Source organism: Lontra canadensis, unplaced genomic scaffold (genome assembly GCF_010015895.1).
Source record: "Lontra canadensis isolate GAN:19392208 unplaced genomic scaffold, GSC_riverotter_1.0 scaffold154, whole genome shotgun sequence".
NCBI classification, from domain to species: domain Eukaryota; kingdom Metazoa; phylum Chordata; class Mammalia; order Carnivora; family Mustelidae; genus Lontra; species Lontra canadensis.
The window spans coordinates 369114-389289 of record NW_022631148.1 but is presented as its reverse complement, the minus strand read 5'-3'; the positions used below and the strand labels follow the sequence as shown (position 1 = coordinate 389289).

Sequence of the window (20176 nt, the reverse complement as noted above, 5' to 3'; positions counted from 1 at the left end):
AAAAAATCAACATGCAAGCCATTAAAAAATAAAAAATAAAAGTGAAAACTAAGTTGAAAAACAAAGGTCATAATGAGGAATTTTTTTTAGGTGTACTCTTCATTTTGTAATCTAAGCAGCACTCCAACCAGTGTTATCATTATTCATCTCTTCCATAACAAAGTAGAAAATGTTTTAAAAGGAAAAGAAGTATTTAAAACAAGTTTCAGGGGCACCTGGGTAGTAGCACAGTCAGTTAAGTGCAGGACCCTTGATTTCGGCTCAGGTCTGATCTCACCATTATGAGATCAGGACCCAAGTCGCCCAGTGCTCAGTGCCCAGTCCCCTTGGGACTCTTCCCCCTCTGCTCCTCCCCAGTGCAGGAGTGCCAGCACTCTCCCTCTCTCTCAAATAAATAAATCTTTAAAAATGAAATTTCTGATGTTTTTAGGTATTGCTAAGACTAAATAACTTCTCTCCAGATAAAGATTCCAAAACAAACCTTCCATTCCCATTTGAACAAAATATAAATGCAGAATATTGGGAATGTACCTTATCAAGTGGGTACTTTTTCTGAATAGTCAAAATTATCTTCAAAAAATCACTCATACAGTAGGACTTAGGTCTTTGAAAGCTCAAAGTTAATGTCTTCTTTTTGCATTTAGGCTATGGGCAACCTGCTCTGAGTCATGGAGGTCCTAAGCTAATACAGCTAAATCAGAGCAGATGGGGGCAGGAAAGACAACGGAAAAGATTTCTTGCCTCCACCTCCATACAGTATAATCCCATTATGCACATATGGTAGGACTTCACTGTGTCTAGCCGATTCTTAGTCCTTATATAAAACAATATAATAGGGAGTGTTTAGAGCTCAAGATCTACAGTTTTTGGTTCAATTTTTAAAATTCAATTTCAGGGGCACCTGGGTGGCTCAGTGGGTTAGGGCCTCTGCCTTCAGCTTGGGTCATGATCCCGGGGTCCTGGGATCAAGCCCTGCATCGGGCTCTCTGCTCGGTGGGGAGCCTGCTTCCTCCTCTCTCTCTCCGCCTGCCTCTCTGCCTACCTGTGATCTGTCTGTCAAATAAATAAAAATATTTAAAATAAATAAATAAAATAAAATTCAATTTTAATAACCACTCCTAAGGAAAAAATACAAATGCACAATAAAAAGAGTTACATGTTAAGTACAATAATGGAAAACCCAGTGGTTTGCAATTTTTATGAAATATGAATCTCAAAAGTTGCCATATCCTTAACTTTACACCCAAAAGGGTATAATTTGAAAACAGTGCATGAATTAACTACATTCATCTCATTATACGGATCAATATATTTGATACCTGCTTCAGCACTTACTCATCATTCACAGTGCATTAAAAATATTAACTCAGGATTCCATTTCACAAGCATTTATGTCTGCTCAGCTGAAAAATGGAGATGAAAACAAAACTTATAATTTAGTTGGGGCCACAACAGCCAAACATAAAAAGGACTAACATTCATAAAACATAAGAAAACCTAGAAATAAACTTAGTGTAAAGAAAGGGTCTGTTGGGGGCGCCTGGGTGGCTCAGTGGGTTAAAACCTCTGCCTCCCGCTCAGGTCATGATCCCAGCGTCCTGGGATCGAGCCCCGCATCAGGCTCTCTGCTCAGCAGGAGGCCTGCTTCCTCCTCTCTCTGCCTGTCTCTCTGCCTACTTGTGAACTCAGTCTGTCAAATAAATAAATAAAATATTTAAAAAAAAAAAAAAAAGAGGGGCGCCTGGGTGGCTCAGTGGGTTAAAGCGTCTGCCTTCGGCTCAGGTCATGGTCTCAGGGTCCTGGGATGGAGCCCCGCATCGGGCTCTCTGCTCAGCAGGAAGCCTGCCTCCCCCCCTCCCTACTTGTGCTGTCTGTCAAATAATAAATAAAATCTTAAAAAAAAAAAAGAAAGGGTCTGTTGTGTATTATTGCACATTTCCTACTGTAAGTGTTCAATAAATTCTACCATCTTAGCAGATGAGTTTTAAATTAAGTACAATGATCCAGCTCGCTCGCTCTCTCTCTAAACGGAAAATACTAAAAGTGAAATGCTACGCTCAATTGACAGGGCAAGCTGAGAACTGATCTGGAAAGTGAAAACGGAGATGAGTTAGTGATGAACCCCAAAAGGTGCTTAGCCACTTACCCAGAGATTTATTAAATGAGAACGGATCGCCGGTTTCCACAAGTCGTTCCACTGCCAGTAAGAAGACAGTCGTGAACCTTGGGGTCCCTTTTTTCACTAGTCAACAGTCACCCTCACCTACACGCGGAGTACATATTTGGCACTCAGCAAGTTTTGTTTTGTTTTGTTTTCTTCCCAAAAAATCTTGATTGAATGAAAACGTACCTCACTCATATTGGCACCAACCCCGGAGTTAGAGTCCCACAAATTACCTCCAAAAACCTTACGAGATAACCCAAAGAGCTGAGAAAGTAGAGACGAAAGCTTTGTGGATTTCTGTTAAGACTAGGGGCCATCGAGAGCCAAGGGGGCCTAAACCAACCCGATTTCCCAAAGAAAGGTCTAGGGACTGTACTGGGGCTACTTGGCTTAGTCCTCACAAGGAGGTACCCGTTAGGCCGCAGATCCATTGCCTCCCACCCGGGGGCGCTGAATGTTCTGGGGGTATCCCCACTAAAGTTAGTACCTGCAAAGCTGCGACACAGAGAGTGGCTCGGGGCTCTCATTACGGAGGCCGGGGCCTGGGGCCGGCCAGCTGCGTCTCTTGGATGAGGACTCCTGCGCTCCGAAGCTGCGGGGACAGCAGGGGTCGCAGATAGACACTTCACGACTCAGGAGGCTCGTGGTTCGTGGGCCCCGGGTGTTTCAGTCACAGGACTGCGCGAGTTGTCGCACTCACGTTGAGTCGCGTTCTTCTAGAGTGCCCTCACAGCTCTATCGATCACCACTGCCTGAAGCCCCGCAGCCGGTCGCCTCCCGGCGCCGCCATCGTTAGTGTTTGTTTTCATCCGCTCGGATGAAGGCGGGGGGAGGAAGAGGGCTATGGGGGAAATACAGCTGCGTAACCTCATCCGCACTTTCGCTACAGGATGGACTCCTTATTTCATCCCTTTCTTCTTAATTCCCATAAAAGTTGATTTCCTTTCCATGTAAATCTTTCTCGCTAACTTTTCCAAGTGTCTCAGAAGGAAAGAACGGCGTAAAGGCGGGGGGCGGAGGGTCTTTGAAAGAGTGAAAACTTTTGGGTTAACTGTGGAATGTGCGCCGTCGAACCTCACGCTGCCGCGGAAGCGGCTGTGAGGACGCGGCGTGGGGAGACCGCTGACGCGAGGGGGCGGTGCCTATGGTGAGCGGCGTGGCGGCCAGTTGGAGGCCGCTGGTTCCAGTGCAGGGCCGGACCGGCTGGGTGGGTGGGAAGTGCTGCTGGTAACGCCGCAGCAGCGGAGAGGTGGGTGACGGGCCTTCGCTGACTTTGAGTGGCCGGCGCAATCAGATTTCTACGTATCTTTTCTAAGGCACCTTTTATAAGTGCGGAGTCGCCTCCCAGCTCTAACTCATCTAGCCTCTTTTGCGCTTTTTTTTCTAAACTGTCTGGGCTTTCGTGCTTCCTGGCCCTCAGCCTCACGATTTGGATTTCGTGGGGAGAAGGCATGGCCTGTTGTTTGAGCACACGATCTGTGTCCACCTGGCTGGATTGCGGGCAGTTTTTTGCCCACACCTGTCTTGCTAGACTGGTTTGAGCACCCCACACGTCCCTCTCGTACTTACCAGGTGGAGCCAAAAGGTTTGGGTAATGAAACCGGGCGTGACTAATTCCTGACCTGCATAGTTAAGACTTATGTCAGCCAGTTTGTGGCCTGTGTAGTTAAGTGCAGACCTCTTTTACTTTACGGATAATTACGCTCTCGCCTCCATTAATCTTTTTTTTTTTTTCTTTCAGATTTTATTTTTAAGTAATCTCTACATCCAACATGGAGCTGGAAGTTAAAACCCAGAGATGAAGAGACCCTCCCCTTGGTTCTAAGCCAGCCAGGTGCCCCTCCTCCATTAATCTTGTGCTGTTGGGGCTCAAATGTCAAGCATTAAGTGAGCCATCAAAATCATCTCACATTTTCTTTTCCTTCTTTCTTTTCTTCCTTCCTTCAAACTGTAGGGTCGAGGGAGCTGCTCTGCTACATACAAAACAACTCCCATTATCTTTCAAACCACAGTAAGCCTATTGTGCAGCCATGTGTTAGTGGAGAAAAACCCAGATTTACAGGTATGGCACCTTTTGCCTGGACAGATTGAAGTTTGAGAAAAGGAGCTGTTGTAGCCTTTGAATCACTTTAAAGTCTTTGGTCGTTTTCTAATGCTTTTTTTCTTTTAACCTTTACAGAGAGAAGATTACAAATGCCAGAGCCATTTAACTGATGGTTAGCTGCTGAATTCTGACACTTCTTTAAATACCTTCTTGCACCAACATCTTCACTGAGAGAAATTCAGGAAAAGTAGCAGAGGGAAGGAGAAATCACATTTACATGTACCATGGCTATACCAATAACAGTACTTGACTGTGATCTCTTGCTCTATGGCCGAGGTCACCGGACATTGGACCGCTTTAAGCTGGATGACGTGACTGATGAATACTTGATGTCCATGTATGGGTTTCCTCGACAGTTCATTTATTACTTGGTGGAGCTCTTGGGAGCAAGTCTTTCTAGACCTACTCAGAGGTCCAGAGCTATCAGCCCAGAGACACAGATCCTTGCAGCACTGGGCTTCTATACTTCAGGTTCCTTCCAGACTCGGATGGGAGATGCTATTGGAATCAGTCAGGCATCTATGAGTCGCTGTGTTGCCAATGTCACCGAAGCACTTGTGGAAAGAGCCACACAGTTCATTCGCTTTCCAGCAGATGAAGCCTCCGTGCAGGCTCTAAAGGATGAATTCTATGGGTTGGCCGGGATGCCAGGGGTTATAGGGGTGGTTGACTGTATCCATGTGGCAATCAAGGCACCGAATGCTGAAGACCTTTCCTATGTGAATCGCAAAGGATTGCATTCTTTAAACTGCCTGATGGTGTGTGACATTAGAGGGGCACTAATGACTGTGGAGACCAACTGGCCAGGCAGCCTTCAGGACTATGCTGTGCTGCAGCAGTCTTCCCTCAGTAGTCATTTCGAAGCTGGAATACACAAAGATAGCTGGCTGCTTGGTAAGTTTTCAGGTGCACACGCTTCATTTTGTAGCCACAGAAAAATGATGTAACAGAGCAGAATGAGATTTGAGAATCTATAGACCTGAGTCTCAGTCCTGTTCTTTTTTTTAATGAGACCTCAGGTGAGAACTCTCTGAGTCTTCTTTTTTTTTTTTTAAGATTTTATTTATTTATTTGACAGAGATCACAAGTAGGCAGAGAGAGAGAGGAGGAAGCAGACTCCCTGCCGAGCAGAGAGCCCGATATGGGGCTCGATCCCAGGACCCTGGGATCATGACCTGAGCCGAAGGCAGAGGCTTTAACCCACTGAGCCACCCAGGTGCCCCTCTCTGAGTCTTAATTTAAAAAATAAATGAACATTTAAAGGACATTTTATTAAAGTTTAAAAACATAATACTTGGTCCGGAGCCTCACTTCTAAGGATTTATCTTGAGACATACGGTCATAAGTAGGAACACTGGTGATGGGAAATAAAGTTAAGCTGCAGCAATGTTTTGAAGTTGGAAACAGGAGCAACAACAACCCTACAGAAACATTCCCCTTTAATACAGCTGAAGTTCTTAATTAAGACAGATGTGGTTAAATATAATAGACCCCTTCAACTGAGCCTTAATTTTTATCACGTGTAAAATGTTAAAAATAATGCCAACAGGGGCGCCTGGGTGACTCAGTGGGTTAAAGCCTCTGCCTTCAGCTCAGGTCATGATCTCAGGGTCCTGGGATCGAGCCCCGCATCAGGCTCTCTGCTCATCGGGAAGCCTGCTCTCCCCCCCCAAATCCCCCCCAGCCTGCTGCTCTGCCTACTTGTTAAATAAATACATAAAATCTTTATTAAAAAAAATAATGCCAACAGCATTATTGGTAGGTAGTCCTATTGGTAGGACTAGGTGATGTATGTGAGAGTTCATTATAGAGTATTGTACAAATATAAGACTTTTGTCATTGGTTACTGTTATTATGATATCTATATGAAAATGATAGCAGGGGCACCTGGGTGGCTCAGTTGGTTAAGCATCTGCATTTGGCTGAGGTCATGATCCTGGGGTCCTGGGATTGAGCCCCAAGTCAAGTTGGACTCCATACTTAGCAGGGAGTTTGCTTCTCCCTCTCCCCATCGTGCTCCCTGCTCGTGCTCCCTCTGTTCTAGCTTGCTGTCTCTCAGATAAATAGAATCTTAAAAAAAAAAAGAATAATAGCGGACAGTGCACTTCCACAGTTCTGGTGGGAGCTCACTTGACAGATCTGCCCAAATGCCATTGGGAAGCCGGACTTAGTGAGATAATTAGGACAAGAACCCATTCAAAATGGAGCAATGCAAACTGGGGTGACTGCATAGCTGGGAGAAATATAGTTGGGTAACAGTGATAATATCCTTAATCTTGGCAGCTTGGTTCTCTGTGTGTGTTTGTTCTAAAGCAGTCTATTATGTAAGCAACAGAACAAAGGTTATCTTCTATACAACATGTTACATGAGAGATGAAAAGAAACATGAAGGATTGGAAGACCTCTCTTTCAAACCACGGATCATATCTGCACTGTGTGTGCTCATAACAGTATTTAACATGCAGTAGACACTCAGAAATTATTCCTTTTTAATATTCTTTGTTTCTCCCCTGTTCCAAGTGGGAAGAGACTGCTGTCACAGTGATGTAGAGCTGCCAGGTACTATGTGTGATGTCTTGGAACTCAGTGGTTTTCTTGAGTTGTTCCTTCTATCTTCTGTTATTAGTGTACCCCCTTCTCTTTATCCTGCTGGACTTTTTTCTTAATCCTACCTTGTGTGGGAGCTCCTGGGCATCTCAGTTAGGCCATCTATCTTCAGCTCAGGTCCTGATTCCAGGATCTTAAAAAAAAAAAAAAAAATCCTACCTTGTGCCTTTTTTGGACTTTAAAATTTCTTTTTTTTTTCAAGATTTATTTTTTTATTTTTTTGAAAGAGAACGCAATAGAGAGAGAGAGAGAACACAAGCAAGAGCCCAGGGAGGAGCAGAGGGAGAGGGAGAAGCAGACTTCCTGCTGAGCAGGGTTGGGTCCCAGCCACCCCCCACATCATGACCTGAGCTGAAACCAAGAGTCAGACACTTAACTGAACCACCAAGCTCATTTCTTTTTTTTTTTTTTTTTTTTTTTAAAGATTTTATTTATTTATTTGTCAGAGAGAGAGAGGGAGAGAGAGCAAGCACAGGCAGACAGAATGGCAGGCAGAGGCAGAGGGAGAAGCAGGCTCCCTGATGAGCAAGGAGCCCGATGTGGGACTCGATCCCAGGACGCTGGGATCATGACCTGAGCCGAAGGCAGCTGCTCAACCAACTGAGCCACCCAGGCGTCCCCCAAGCTCATTTCTTTTTTTTTTTTTTTTTTTAAGAGATTTTATTTATTTATTTGACAGGCAGAGATCACAAGTAGGCAGACAGGCAGGCAGAGAGAGAAGAAGGGAAGCAGGCTCCCCGCTGAGCAGAGAGCCCGATGCGGGGCTCGATCCCAGGACCCTGAGATCATGACCCGAGCCGAAGGCAGAGGCTTAAACCACTGAGCCACCCAGGCGCCCCAACCCCAAGCTCATTTCTTATGGAAAATGACATTGGTACCTTATATAAAGCCAGCTAAAACATGCTGAGCTCTTAGAACTTGTCCGGCAATGTCATAAGCAGTTTGCATTGGGTTGTCTCACTTAATTGTTATAAAAACTCTAAAATACTGATATCATCAACATTTTTATAGAGGAGGAAATTAAGGCACAATATCTAAGTCATTGCGGTTAACTTTTGTTAATTTTTTTTTTTAAGATTTTATTTATTTATTTGATAGAGATCACAAGTAGATGGAGAGGCAGGCAGAGAGAGAGAGAGAGAGAGAGAGGGAAGCAGGCTCCCTGCTGAGCAGAGAGCCCGATGCGGGACTCGATCCCAGGACTCTGAGATCATGACCCGTGCTGAAGGCAGCGGCTTAACCCACCGAGCCACCCAGGCGCCCCTTGTTAATTTTTTTTTAAAGATTATTTATTTATTTATTTGACAGAGAGAGGGCCCACAGATAGGCAGAGGGAGAGGGAGAAGCAGAGAGCCCGATGCAAGCCAGGACCCTGGCTGGGATCATGACCTGAGCCAAAGGCAGATGCTTAACTAACAGAGGCACACAGATGCCAATTGTGGTTAACTTTTAGAACTAGGTCACATGAAGAATTAAGTCTATTTGGCAAATAGTCCCCCTGTTAAGGACTTCAAGGTCATGTAGGAGTTATTTACTCTCTTTTCCTTCACATGTTGGGACCCCAGATTCAGTTGGAAATACGGCTTTAGTTTTTTGAGGTTTTTACAGGACATAATTGGAAATAAGGGAAAACTCTTGACATTTTTTTTTTTTTAAAGGTAGGCTCTATGCCCTATTTAGAGCTTGAACTCATGACAAGATCGAGAGTCACATACTCTACTGACTGAGCCAGCCAGGCACCCCAACTCTGATAAATTTTTATTACTTTTCTGATTGCCCTTTTTATAGGAAGGGTGGAAGTGGGAGAGATGGATATGGTAACAACATTTAACAAATATTTATTAAGGCCAATTTTGGTATCAGGCTATATGCTAGGCACTAGGGAGGGGAAAAGTATACCCATGTGGAAATTGATTAGTACAAATAGCAGTTCTAGCATATATTCCCTTGCAAATCCTCCATTATCTCTAACAGGAAAACTAGTTTGAAGACCCCTGAACTAGTAAGGGTTTCACAAATTTTCCAGATCAAGAGAGTCATCTGGGGAATTTATTAAAAATATACATCACTCGGCCCCACTTCAAACTTTGGGAATGAGAATCGTCAAGAAAAGAATCTAGACATCCATTTTTAACAGGTGCCTCAAGTGATTCGTACAAATAGGTAAGTTTGGAAAACACTGGTATCTAAAGGATGTGTTGGATAATAGGGTAATATTTTAGGGGAAGACTGGCAGGATTATGAGGATAACAAGATGTTAGAAAAGGTAAGATGGCTGATCGTATCTTAACACCATCAGATTTGTGAAATAGTTCTAAATTTGCCAAATGTAGAATTGACTGTGATTCCCTTTTTTTTTTAGTTTTATGTTTTGTTTTTAGTATGAAATCATTTTGATAAAGTTCACAACCAAGAACAATATTATGTTACTTAGATACAATATAAACAAATGCAGAGAAATGACAAACATAAAATTCAGAATAATGTTTCCATCAAAGGAGGGATATATCGGAGCCTCTGAATTTTTTTTAGCATATTTTTACCATGGTGTCATCCCTTCATCCCCTCATTCTCATCTGTCCCTTCAGAATTGCATTACCTTATTCCTCTTCTTTAAATGTACCTGCTCCTACAAAGAATTTAGCCTGCGTTCTTATTTCTTCAGCTCTTGGCCTGGTCTTGTTAAGCAGCTTTGGGTAAGATCTGCCAGAATGTCTTGTGGATGACTGATCATGTAAGCAGTTGTAATCTGTTTAGCAATTCTGATCCTAATCCCCTCCTGAGTGTCTGTTTTCCAGTGGTGCTTGGATTATAATCAGTTAATGACCATGGGGCATGTTATAAAAGGTCTGCATTAACTAGCTTATCTTTTATGTCTCCCCAGTTAAGGCTCATACTGTTCCATAGAGAAATGTTCAACTAATACCATTTAGTATCTCTGTCCTTTGGCATTCACCAAAAATGTTTGTCTTACTCTCTTACAGCATTACACCATTGTTTTTGTGACTCTTGAGTCTGACATTAGCATTTAGTGACTAGCTCCTTTCGCTTCCTTTGTGTGGCATATCACAGGATGGCTACTAATATTTTGATTTTCTCATTGGTAGAATTAGTTCAATAATATCCTACCTGGCAGGGTTGGGATTGGATAATAAGAGATAATACATTCAAAGTGCCTAGATCAATGCCTGCTACATAGTAGGTATTCAATGAGTCACTGATAATCATTTTCATTATTATTTACAGCATCAGTTTCTTAAGTTTAGTATTTAGTAGGTGTGAGTTCAACTAAAATAGGTCGTACTTGGGGGAAAAGTCAACTAAATGTAAAAATTGAAAATATCGTGAGACTTTTTAAATATTTAACAACATTCCAGTACGTACAATTAATACAATGTTATATGTCAATTACGTATAAGTAAAAACATAAATTTTTTTTTAAGATTTTATTATTTATTTGACAGACAGAGATCACAAGTAGACAGAGAGGCAGGCAGAGAGAGAGGAGGAAGCAGGCTCCCCGCTGAGCAGAGAGTCCGATGCTGGGCTTGATCCCAGGACCCTGAGATCATGACCTGAGCCGAAGGCCCAGGCTTTAGCCCACTGAGCCACCCAGGTGCCCCCATAAAATTTTTTTTTAAATAAAGTTGATCCAGTACTTAAAAAATGTAAGCTCCTGAAAGAAAGGAGTCCTGTGTGTTTTGGAACAGGGCCTAGACTCTGAACAATCCATAACTATTTACCAAAACTGATAGTGGGTCAGGAACACAGCCATTGTGCAAGTTGGTACTCCCAGAGCCTATTTGTCTCAGATTTCTAAGGGGTTGTGCCTCTATGTGAGACATTTCATCTGTCAGCTGTAGTGAGTCAGGACAATTAAGCACCACAGAAACATTGTACTGTTGTAACAGGACATTGCATCCCAGTCTTGAGTGTTATTTTGTTCTTAGCACTGCCAGAGATCATTTGACAAGGAAGTCACCTTAGGAAAATGCCTCTGTATATTATTTTAATTGACTTCTGATTTGATTTCCTTATCACTGTTACTATTTGTATCATTATATGTATGCTTTCCTTGTTAAAGTGAAATTATACCAGTCCCTCTGTTACAAAGGCATAGTTCTAGTGATTGTAATATCTAGGAACACCCGAGTTCTGATCTGTGCCACAGGCACTGGGACTTTTATCTTACTGTTCTTAGTACGGGGAGAATGAATGATTGTTTTCCATGAAATACTCTGAAATCCCGAGGTAGTGCTTTCCGGATCTGAGACTTGAATGGTAAAGTTAGAAATTTTTCTCACAAGCGTTTTGAGCTCTCCTGGCTGAATTCTCTTTTTTCTCTCTTGCACTTTTTCTCTTTGGAGATTTTGAAGATTGGCTTGCTATATGATAGTTCTTACTAACCTTTTATTAAAGAACAATATCTCTGAGTTCAGAAAATCCGGGAATTTCATTTCCTTAAGTGCCTTCACGTCCTCCCCACATTTTCTCAGGCTTGGCTCCCCCGACCCCTTTTATTTATTTGTTTGTTTTTAAAGATCTTATTTATTTATTTGACACAGAGAGAGAGAGAGAGAGAGTACAAGAAGGGGGAGCTGTAGAGGGAGTAGGGAGAAGCAGGCTCGAACCTAGGGCCCTGGGATCATGTCCTGAGCCGAAGGCAGCCGGTTAATTGACCCAGCCACCTAAGCACCCCGCCTTTTCTTTTTTAAGCTATCAGCCTTTTTTCTCTGTTGGTTTTAACAAGGATATTTCCAGCCAAGACCTCTGTCTTCCTTCTCGTGATCCTGGCATGCCTTCTTTTTACCATAACATTTCCCTCTTGGTTTTTCTGGGGCACAGTGGCTCCAGAGTCTTTTGCATTTTCTTATCCATTCTGTGTATATATTCCTGGATTTTCATTTCTGTTTGTATTCCAGTTAGAATGATTTATGATTTCTTTGGACCTTCCCTCACAGGTGACAGTTCCTTCTCTCTGCGTTCTTGGCTCATGACCCCCCTTCACATTCCTGAAACCCCAGCCGAATATCGCTATAATATGGCCCATTCTGCAACTCACAGTGTGATTGAGAAGACTTTCCGAACCCTCTGCTCCCGATTTCGCTGCCTGGATGGATCCAAGGGAGCGCTGCAGTACTCACCAGAGAAGTCCAGCCACATTATCTTGGCTTGTTGTGTCCTCCACAACATCTCCCTGGAGCATGGGATGGATGTTTGGTCCTCTCCAATGACAGGACCCATGGAACAGCCCCCTGAAGAGGAGTATGAAAACATGGAGTCCTTGGACCTGGAGGCTGATCGAATCCGTCAGGAGCTGATGCTCACTCATTTTAGCTAATGTGAGAGGTGGAGGGGAGGGGAATTTCCCAGAAGGAGTTGTGACAAACTTTCTGCCTCACCACCCCCTGCAGAGTTCCATCATCTAGCATGATTGCGTATGTGGACACTTGTCACAAATTGACATTTAATCTTTGTGTTTTAGAAGGGTTATGGCCATGCCAGAATATCCTGATTCATTTGCAAATACATTAGCTAAACCAAAACCAAGCCAGTAGTTCCCTGCTACCCACTCAACTCCAGGCTGAGTGATTGAAAATTCACTAGCAGCAGACATTTATGATTTTGCCTACAAAATCAAAGCAAAGGGGAAAACGGCAGTCAGCCAGAATTTTTTTTATTTAATTGTCTAGAGATTTCAAATGAAAACAATATTCATTTGCCCTAAATTACTGGGTGGGATTTTAGCTTTACTACTTTGCTGCCTGTATAGGCATCATCTGAGGCAAGTGTAAAGAGCAAATTTAAGTTAGGAAATGGCCTTCTGACAAAAGTAAGTGGCTACTAATCTTGAGTTTTCCAGCTTTGTGTTTTAAGAGGATGTTAGGTGAAGCCTCCATCTCTAGTCTTTCTGCAGTAGTTGGACTGTGACTTGGACCTGGTTTCTAGGGAAAACATCTGGACTCCAATGTCCTCTTTCCAAACCAGAGAAGGAGTTAGAGGCTAAATTGGTTTAAGAACCCTATCAGCTTAAAGAAGACAAGTCAAATGTAGATAAAATAGCAAGCTTACACTTCACAGATCTAAAACCCGATAGATTGATGGGCAGAGAAGACTCACCCAGGTTTTGACAGCTCACATCTAAACAGATCACATTTCTTATGCCCATGATGTTAGAATGTCTGTGTGGCCATTCTGCTTTGAAATTCCTTGAGTAGAAGGAAGATTTAGGGAATAAAGAAGGCATTGTGAAAACAGTAAAAAAGACATAATTTCTTGGTGTGAAATGAATTTTGGTGCTAGACCTACTTGAATATCTTGTGTGCAAAGTGATGGGTAGAATTTCCCAGAAAATAAATAATCCTCCATCAAGTCTTATTCTAAAATTACACTGATATAAAAATAACCTGATTGGAATAACGAATGTGTGAATTAGGTTCACACTTTGGTGCCTTTGCTGGGACAAAAAAGAGACTTTCCTGAGGATTGTCTTGCTCCCAGTTTCTTTTTTTCTTTTTCTTTTTTTTTTTTTTAAAGATTTATTTATTTATTTGACACAGAGAGAGCGAGAGAGGGAACACAAGCCGGGGGAGTGGGAGAGGAAGAAGCAGGCTTCCCGCCGAACAGGGAACACAATGCAGGGCTCCATCCCAGGACCCTGGGATCACGACCTAAGCCAAAGGCAGACGCTTAACAACTGAGCCACCCAGGCACCCCTTGTTCCCAGTTTATCATCAGCTCACCATGTGATACTTCAGAATTGTCCTCTTGGATCATTTCCTACCTGCCTTTGGCAGTGTTAATCTGGTGATTTTCAAAGTAAAGAAATGAACAGCTGATGACAGAAGAAATTTGGAAATAAATTGAGGGTGACTCATCCCCACGATTAAAAACAATTATGGGTTATTATCTGCTGTTTATTTCTACTCCAAATGCTATTTCCCGTCATCATCCTAGTCTATAAAGAGTGGGTCCATTTGGCAGGAGGTTGAGCTCAGCATGTACAATGACGTCATGGAGATGAGAATGGACCACAGAGAGGTGCCTGGGAACGTTAATTCTACTCACTGTGCAACAGAGGTGCCCTGTTACAGTATTTTTCCTTTGTAAAATCTGACCTGTGACCAAGCTTGCTTGGTCATAAGGCAGTATTTTAACTTTAAGTCTTTCCAGGTTTCCTGAGATGGGTATTTTTCCCTACAGAGTTTTGGTTCTTTTGTGCATATCGAATGAGGAAAGGGTGACTGCCATCCACGTATCATGCAAGGTGGAGTGTGAGCTTTGAAAATGCCTGGCATTTTAGCCTTAAAAAAAAAAAAACAAAAACAACAAACTACCTTAAAGGAAAATTGGGGTTTTTCATAACTCAACTCACTAGATGGTAGCATGAAGCCTGAGTGGGAGGGACAGTCTTGGAGAGATTTCAAAAGCAATTTCAAGTTTGTTATTTGCACACCAAAGATAATTTCTGAGTGCTGAACCCACTGAATATTGGCTGGCAGTGTTTTTCTCTGGGAGTATTTTATTTCCTAATAATTCCACAGAATCACTGTTCAAATCTATTTCTTTAATCTTTCAGCATGAATTTTTACAGGCCAGGATTTTTTCAGTCCTTAGTTACCATTTCCCCAAAACGATTGAGGGGTGGGATCAGGGTCTGTACTTTCAAATTACCAAGGGTTTGCTCCTAAGGGCTTTTTATAAGCGCCTGTAAAGTCTTCTCTTGAGGTCCTTATTGTGGATTTTTAGTATCTCCCTGCTACAGTTTTGGGAAAGAATCAAGGATTATGTCTGTCTTATGTAAGCTTCATCTTCCCAGAGATGTGCCATCTGGTCAGCATAGGAGTTTTCCAGATTTGCCCTTGGATGTTTCAAGACAGCAAAGTCCCAGAATATACTAAGAAAAACCACAATATTGGGTCATCACTGGTTTACCAATTTCAAATTATACGAAATAGAAATCTTAAACACATTCTTAGTTTAAAATGAACTGAACATAGATGGAGCTCCTTTCCTGACCCTTGGACTATAAAGGATATATAGCAAATTAATCTAAGTTTAGACTAATGGGGTCATATAGTGAAGACATACAGGAGGTGGTGGGGAGAGGAGTAAAATAGAAGCTAGACAGATAACAGACCTATTGTGATTGTATCCTGACCTGAAATGATAAATTGAAAACAACTCAGCGACTGAGCTTGGCAGTCGCTGTCCCTGGCATTAGAGGGGGAAGTTAGGAGGAGGACGAGAAAATAAGAAATCAAGGAAACTTAATCGTTGTGCAGGCACGTGTCCTCAGGACCTGAATTGCTTTCTAGGTCCAGCCCAAATTTTACAAAGTGGTGAGAATAAGAGATAACAAAAGTAAGAGTTAGATGACTCTAAGAATGGCAATGCAGGAAAGAAGAGAAAGTACTAGCTGAACGCTGGGAATACTTCAACTTCAGTTCCCTAACACATCAAATTCACAGGCCTTTTTTTTTTTTTTAATGACTACACTCTAAACCCCCTTTGTGATAGTACAATAAGTGATGAGATCTCTGGATACTAAAAAGGAGCAAGGAAATTAGACCTTGAAATCATAAGTTAGCACATTAAACAAAGTCCATTTGAAAGGAATCTCCATGTTTGCCCACAAATTAAGGATCTTTCATTCTCTTGAGACCTTAATATAGAGGGCTGTCTTTATGAAAGGGCTGATTTCTTTGTCGTTCTAGAGTCTTAACATGTTCCTACATTTTTTATTTTTTTTTTAAGATTTTATTTATTTATTTATTTATTTGACAGAGAGAGAGAGCACAAGTAGACAGAGAGGCAGGCAGAGAGAGGGGGAAGCAGGCTCACTGCCGAGCAGAGAACCCGATGCGGGGCTCGATCCCAGGACCCTGAGATCATGACCTGAGCCGAAGGCAGAGGCTTAACCCACTGAGCCACCCAGGTGCCCCATGTTCCTACATTTCAATCCAGTTGTACCACTGAATATTTACCCTGTATAAGTAATTCCAAAGAAGGAAGCGTCTTCTGTAATTCTACTGTGAATGATTACCTGCTGTTTTGGAATCTCTCCCCTTCCCTGTGCTGCTTCTGTAACTTTACCTTGCTTCTACTTTACCATCCAACCCAAAGTGTGCACATTAACCCACAGTACCATGAGATCAGGCTACAAAAGAACAGAACTGGAACAGCAAAACCTACAACTGGCTCATCATTTGGCTGCTCAAGGCCCAATTCCTCTTCCTAGAATTCCTAATAAGATGACTCACGGTGCTGCTACAGAGTTCAGGGCCAATTTCTACCATGCAGAGTGTAGTAGATGTTGTTTAGAGCCCAGAGCCAATATAAGGAAAAATTTTCTCCCCTTCTCTCCTTTTCTCTCCTTTCACTCTTTATCCCAGGCAATTCCCCCATGTCTACATGTCCCAATCCTCTTTTCCTGGCTTAGTCTTTACAAGTTCCTCCCATGTGATTGGCAGTGGCTAAGTCCATTCTTAGGGGGACCAGCTGTCCTGGTTTGCCCAGAGCTATTGCAGTGTTAGCATTGAAAGTTCTTTGTCCTGGGAAACCCCGAGTCCTCAGCAAACTGGGACAGATGGTCACCCTACTTCAGGGGAAGCATCATCCTACCTTCAAGGGGGTGGCTCCCCCAGGGGAATCCAATCAGAATACAATAATCAGTAATCAATATAAGAATGAATTGTTGAGAAAAAAAAGAATGAATTCTTAAGGGGTGCCTGGGTGGGCTCAGTTGATTAAGCCTTGGGCTCAGGTCGTGATCCCAGGGTCCTGGGATCGAGCCCCACATCAGGTTCGATGTTTAGATGTTTCAAGACAGCAAAGTCCCAGGATATATTAAGAGAAAACCACAATATTGGGTCATTGCCAGTGTACCAATTTCAAACCATACAAAATAGAGACCTTGTTTCTTAGCTTCTCCCTCTCCTTGCTCGTGCTTTCTCTCTCTCTCTCTCTCAAATAAATAAATAAATAAATAAATATTTAAAATGATTAATTGTTGAATTGTAACACCAATATGTAAGCATCCAGTATATAACCCAGTATGATCTTTACTCTGCCCACCTGGTTTCTTTCTAAGTCTTTCTCAAGTGTGAGGAGATTCCTGTAGATTTGAGGATTTCAATTCCTGATCTCTTATAATCTACTGTTCTGTCCAAATTGACTCCCATAAGAGCAAGCAGTAGTTTACTGTCACACTGAAGCTTAAATCCACACTTGTAAAGAAACAGTTCTCTAGAGAAATCTATCTATAGAGATGCAACTCTGCCTGCAGAATAAGCCATCTTTCCCATGGTTTCACAGAGCAGTTAAGCCTCAGCTTCTCAAATATCTCCATTTTTAGGTGATGATCTTAGATATTTTTTTAAAGATTTTATCCATTTATTTGACAGAGCACATGAGCACAAGCAGGGGGAATGGCAGAGGAAGAGGGAGAAGCAGGCTCCCCGCTGAGTAAGGAGCCCAGGGCAGGGCTTGATCCCAGGACCGTGGAGCCAAGGCCAGGGGCAAAGGTAGACACTTAACCCACTGAGCCACCCAGGCGCCCCTGATTTATGTTTGCATAAACTTCTAGTGTTTTTTCCCAAAATTAAAGTCTCTGAGTTTTGAAAGACTGAAAATTTCTTGTAGCCTTGAAATTAGTTTCCTTAGTTTTTCTCACTGAAATCAAGCTTTCAAAATGATGTTATTTGGGTCAAGTTTGAATTAGGGCTGTAGCTTCAGATCCTTATGCCCCACAAGCCTTTCTAAGAAGGAAGCTTCTCTAAAACATGTATTCTGGGAATAGAAACTCAGCCCCGGGTGACAGCAAAGGAAAGTCTATTTGCTGCTTCTCATCTGGCTTCAGGAATGTGGCAGAGACTACTTATTTAGTCGGCACTTAGTATTCTTTGGCCCCTGACTTTGCGAACTGCCCAGGATAAACACTAATTCCCAGTTAGGTGTGGCTATGTGACTAAATTCTGGCCAGTGGAATATAAGTGGGAATGTCCTGTGCTATTTTCAAGATACGCCTTTATGGTGGAAGACATGCCTTTCTCCTTTCAGCTTCCTGCTGGTTGGAATGTTGACCTGGTGGCTAGAGCTTGTACAGCTGTCTTGGACCTGAGATGAAAGCCACTTGTTGAAGATGTCAGAGCAACAAGATGGAAGCCTGGACCCCGACAACAAATGGCCACACCTTATCCTAGGCTGTGCATTTCTGGATTTCCTTTATGTGACAGAGAAATAAATCTCGACCTTGCTTCCTTCCTTATTCTTTTTATGTGCAATAGGTCTTAATCATCAATAAAAAGGTTACACCTGCCTCTTTCCAAAAGTAGCAATACCTATTACACAGAAAATGTTTGGAAGCAACATGCATATGCAACAATGGGAAGCAAGGTCAGTATATCCTCTCAATGGAATATTGTGCAGTTGTTAAAAATAACTGTTAAAGATTTAATAGGGAAATGATGTAATGCAAAATAATAACAATGTTGTATCTCTGCTTAAACTTTAAAACATTACATAGGATATTTTCAATGGGAACAAGAACAAATTAAAACTTTGTGTTTTGGAAGCAGGTTATTAAATTCTTTTTTAAAACTTTTGTAAATTTTCTATAATGTTTACTCATTTTTAATTCCCTTCAAATGGCAGTAGACGACAAAAGCGCAGTGTTTTGTCCTCATATTATGGTTGTTGGTTTTATCCTGTATTATATGTATGAGTTGTCCCTAGATATTGTTACAGACTTAAAGAAGGCGATTTTTAAAAAATTATAATAAGGGGCGCCTGGGTGGCTCAGTGGGTTGAGGCCTCTGCCTTTGGCTCGGGTCGTGATCCCAGTGTCCTGGGATCGAGCCCCGCATCGGGCTCTCTGCTCCGCGGGAGGCCTGCTTCCTCCTCTCTCTCTCTGCCTGCCTCTCTCTGCCTGCTTGTGATCTCTGTCTGTCAAATGAATAAATAAAATCTTAAAAAAAATAAAAAATTATAATAAATTGTAAGTAAAGCTAACGTTGTAAAGATGTGATTTTTTAAAAAGATTTTATTTATTTGAAAGAGAGAGAGAGAGTGAGAGAGCACAAGCATGGGGAGCAGCAGAAGGAGAGGGAGAAGCAGGCTCCCGCTGAGCAGGGAGCCTGTTTTGGGGCTCTATCCCTGGGCTCTATCATAGGACCCTGGGATCATGACCTGAGCCAAAGGCAGGTGTTTAACTGACTGAGTCACCCAGGTGCCCCAAAGATGAGGTCTTTCACTTTGATTAGATTATGTGCTCCTTAAGGGCTGGTACTATCTTCTTTTTTACACCTTTACTGTCCAAGTCTCCTCTCTCCCTCCTTAGGAGAGGGTAGGGTGGATTGTATTGTTGCCCACACTTGGTAATCCATAAAAGGAGTGATCTATGTGATTTATTGAATTGACCTAGGATGCATGGATTAATCCACATTTGTGCTGAGCATATTAGTTTGTCTACTAAGAGACTTCAGAAGGGGGGTGAGGATGAAAATGTCAACTTTGTCAGGTTCTGACCAAAGAAGAATTTTTTTTTCAATATTTAATTTATTTATTTGACAGAGAGAGATCACAAGTAGGCAGAGAGGCAGGCAGAGAGAGAAGGAAGCAGGCTCCCTGCTGAGCAGAGAGCCCCATGCGGGGCTCGATCCTAGAACCCTGGAATCATGACCTGAGCGGAAGGCAGAGGCTTTAACCCACTGAGCCACCCAGGCGCCCCAAGAATTTTTATCATTAAGTAAAAAGCACACCTGTGGTCCCAGGCCTTTGGAATAAAATTAAAAAGCATGTGTGTATTTTTTTTTTCCTGCCTTAAGTTCTGCCTACAAACCCCTGAAATTTTCCCAGCTACTCTTTGCTATGCTTTGCCCAAGTGGAGCTTTAACAGCGATTACTCACTTTGTTTCTCAGTCTGGATTCTCTCTCACTATCTCTTTCTACCTCTGTCATATACATGTATATTTATTTTACCTCACTGTCCGTGAGGAAAATAAGTCACACTTGCTCAGTTAGGAGTCCATAACGTAGTCGCTGAACTACCAAGTATTATTGTGCTATGACTTGATCTTCAACAGCCAATAAAAACTTCGGTGCTCTAAACAATTTAGTGGGCAACCAACACAGAAAATGGCAGAAGCACCGGCTACTTTACTCCATGGCTTATGATCTGGGTTTGTTTATTCATGACTTAGACAGGAGTCGGACCTTGAGTTGGAGCTGGGCTGTTTTTCGGCGCTCGACTGGACTTCCTTGAACGACTGCTTGGGCACTCTTCCTATGATGTCTGGGGC

The 20176-nt window shown here is 42.5% G+C and overlaps 2 protein-coding genes across 10 annotated transcripts in view; one reads left to right on the top strand and one right to left on the bottom strand.

The window, feature by feature from the left end:
* ATG13 (autophagy related 13) overlaps positions 1–2987 on the bottom strand; it is a 53854-nt gene extending 50867 nt beyond the window's left edge. For 3 of the 7 annotated variants that reach the window (XM_032844675.1, XM_032844668.1, XM_032844672.1), the window contains exons 1-2: positions 2652–2984; positions 2147–2263 (exon numbers count right to left, since the gene is read on the bottom strand). The gene's annotated coding sequence lies outside the window, so the exon portion shown is untranslated. Of the gene's footprint in view, positions 1–2146; positions 2264–2651 lie in introns of all 7 variants that reach the window. The other 4 variants (XM_032844673.1, XM_032844669.1, XM_032844674.1 and 1 more) reach the window with 4 other exon arrangements.
* Positions 2988–3289: 302 nt separating this feature from the next.
* Positions 3290–13247, top strand: HARBI1 (harbinger transposase derived 1). 3 transcript variants are annotated; one of them, XM_032844677.1, is made up of 4 exons: positions 3927–3998; positions 4119–4226; positions 4344–5162; positions 11837–13247. In XM_032844677.1, exons 3-4 carry the CDS (start codon positions 4493–4495, stop codon positions 12214–12216), a joined length of 1050 nt encoding a protein of 349 aa, XP_032700568.1. In that variant the 5' UTR covers positions 3927–3998; positions 4119–4226; positions 4344–4492; the 3' UTR covers positions 12217–13247. The 3 variants fall into 3 exon arrangements, with proteins under 3 accessions (XP_032700569.1, XP_032700567.1, XP_032700568.1); XM_032844678.1 differs by lacking the exons at positions 3927–3998; positions 4119–4226 and adding an exon at positions 3290–3311; XM_032844676.1 differs by lacking the exons at positions 3927–3998; positions 4119–4226 and adding an exon at positions 3325–3413.
* Positions 13248–20176: the final 6929 nt, after the last annotated feature.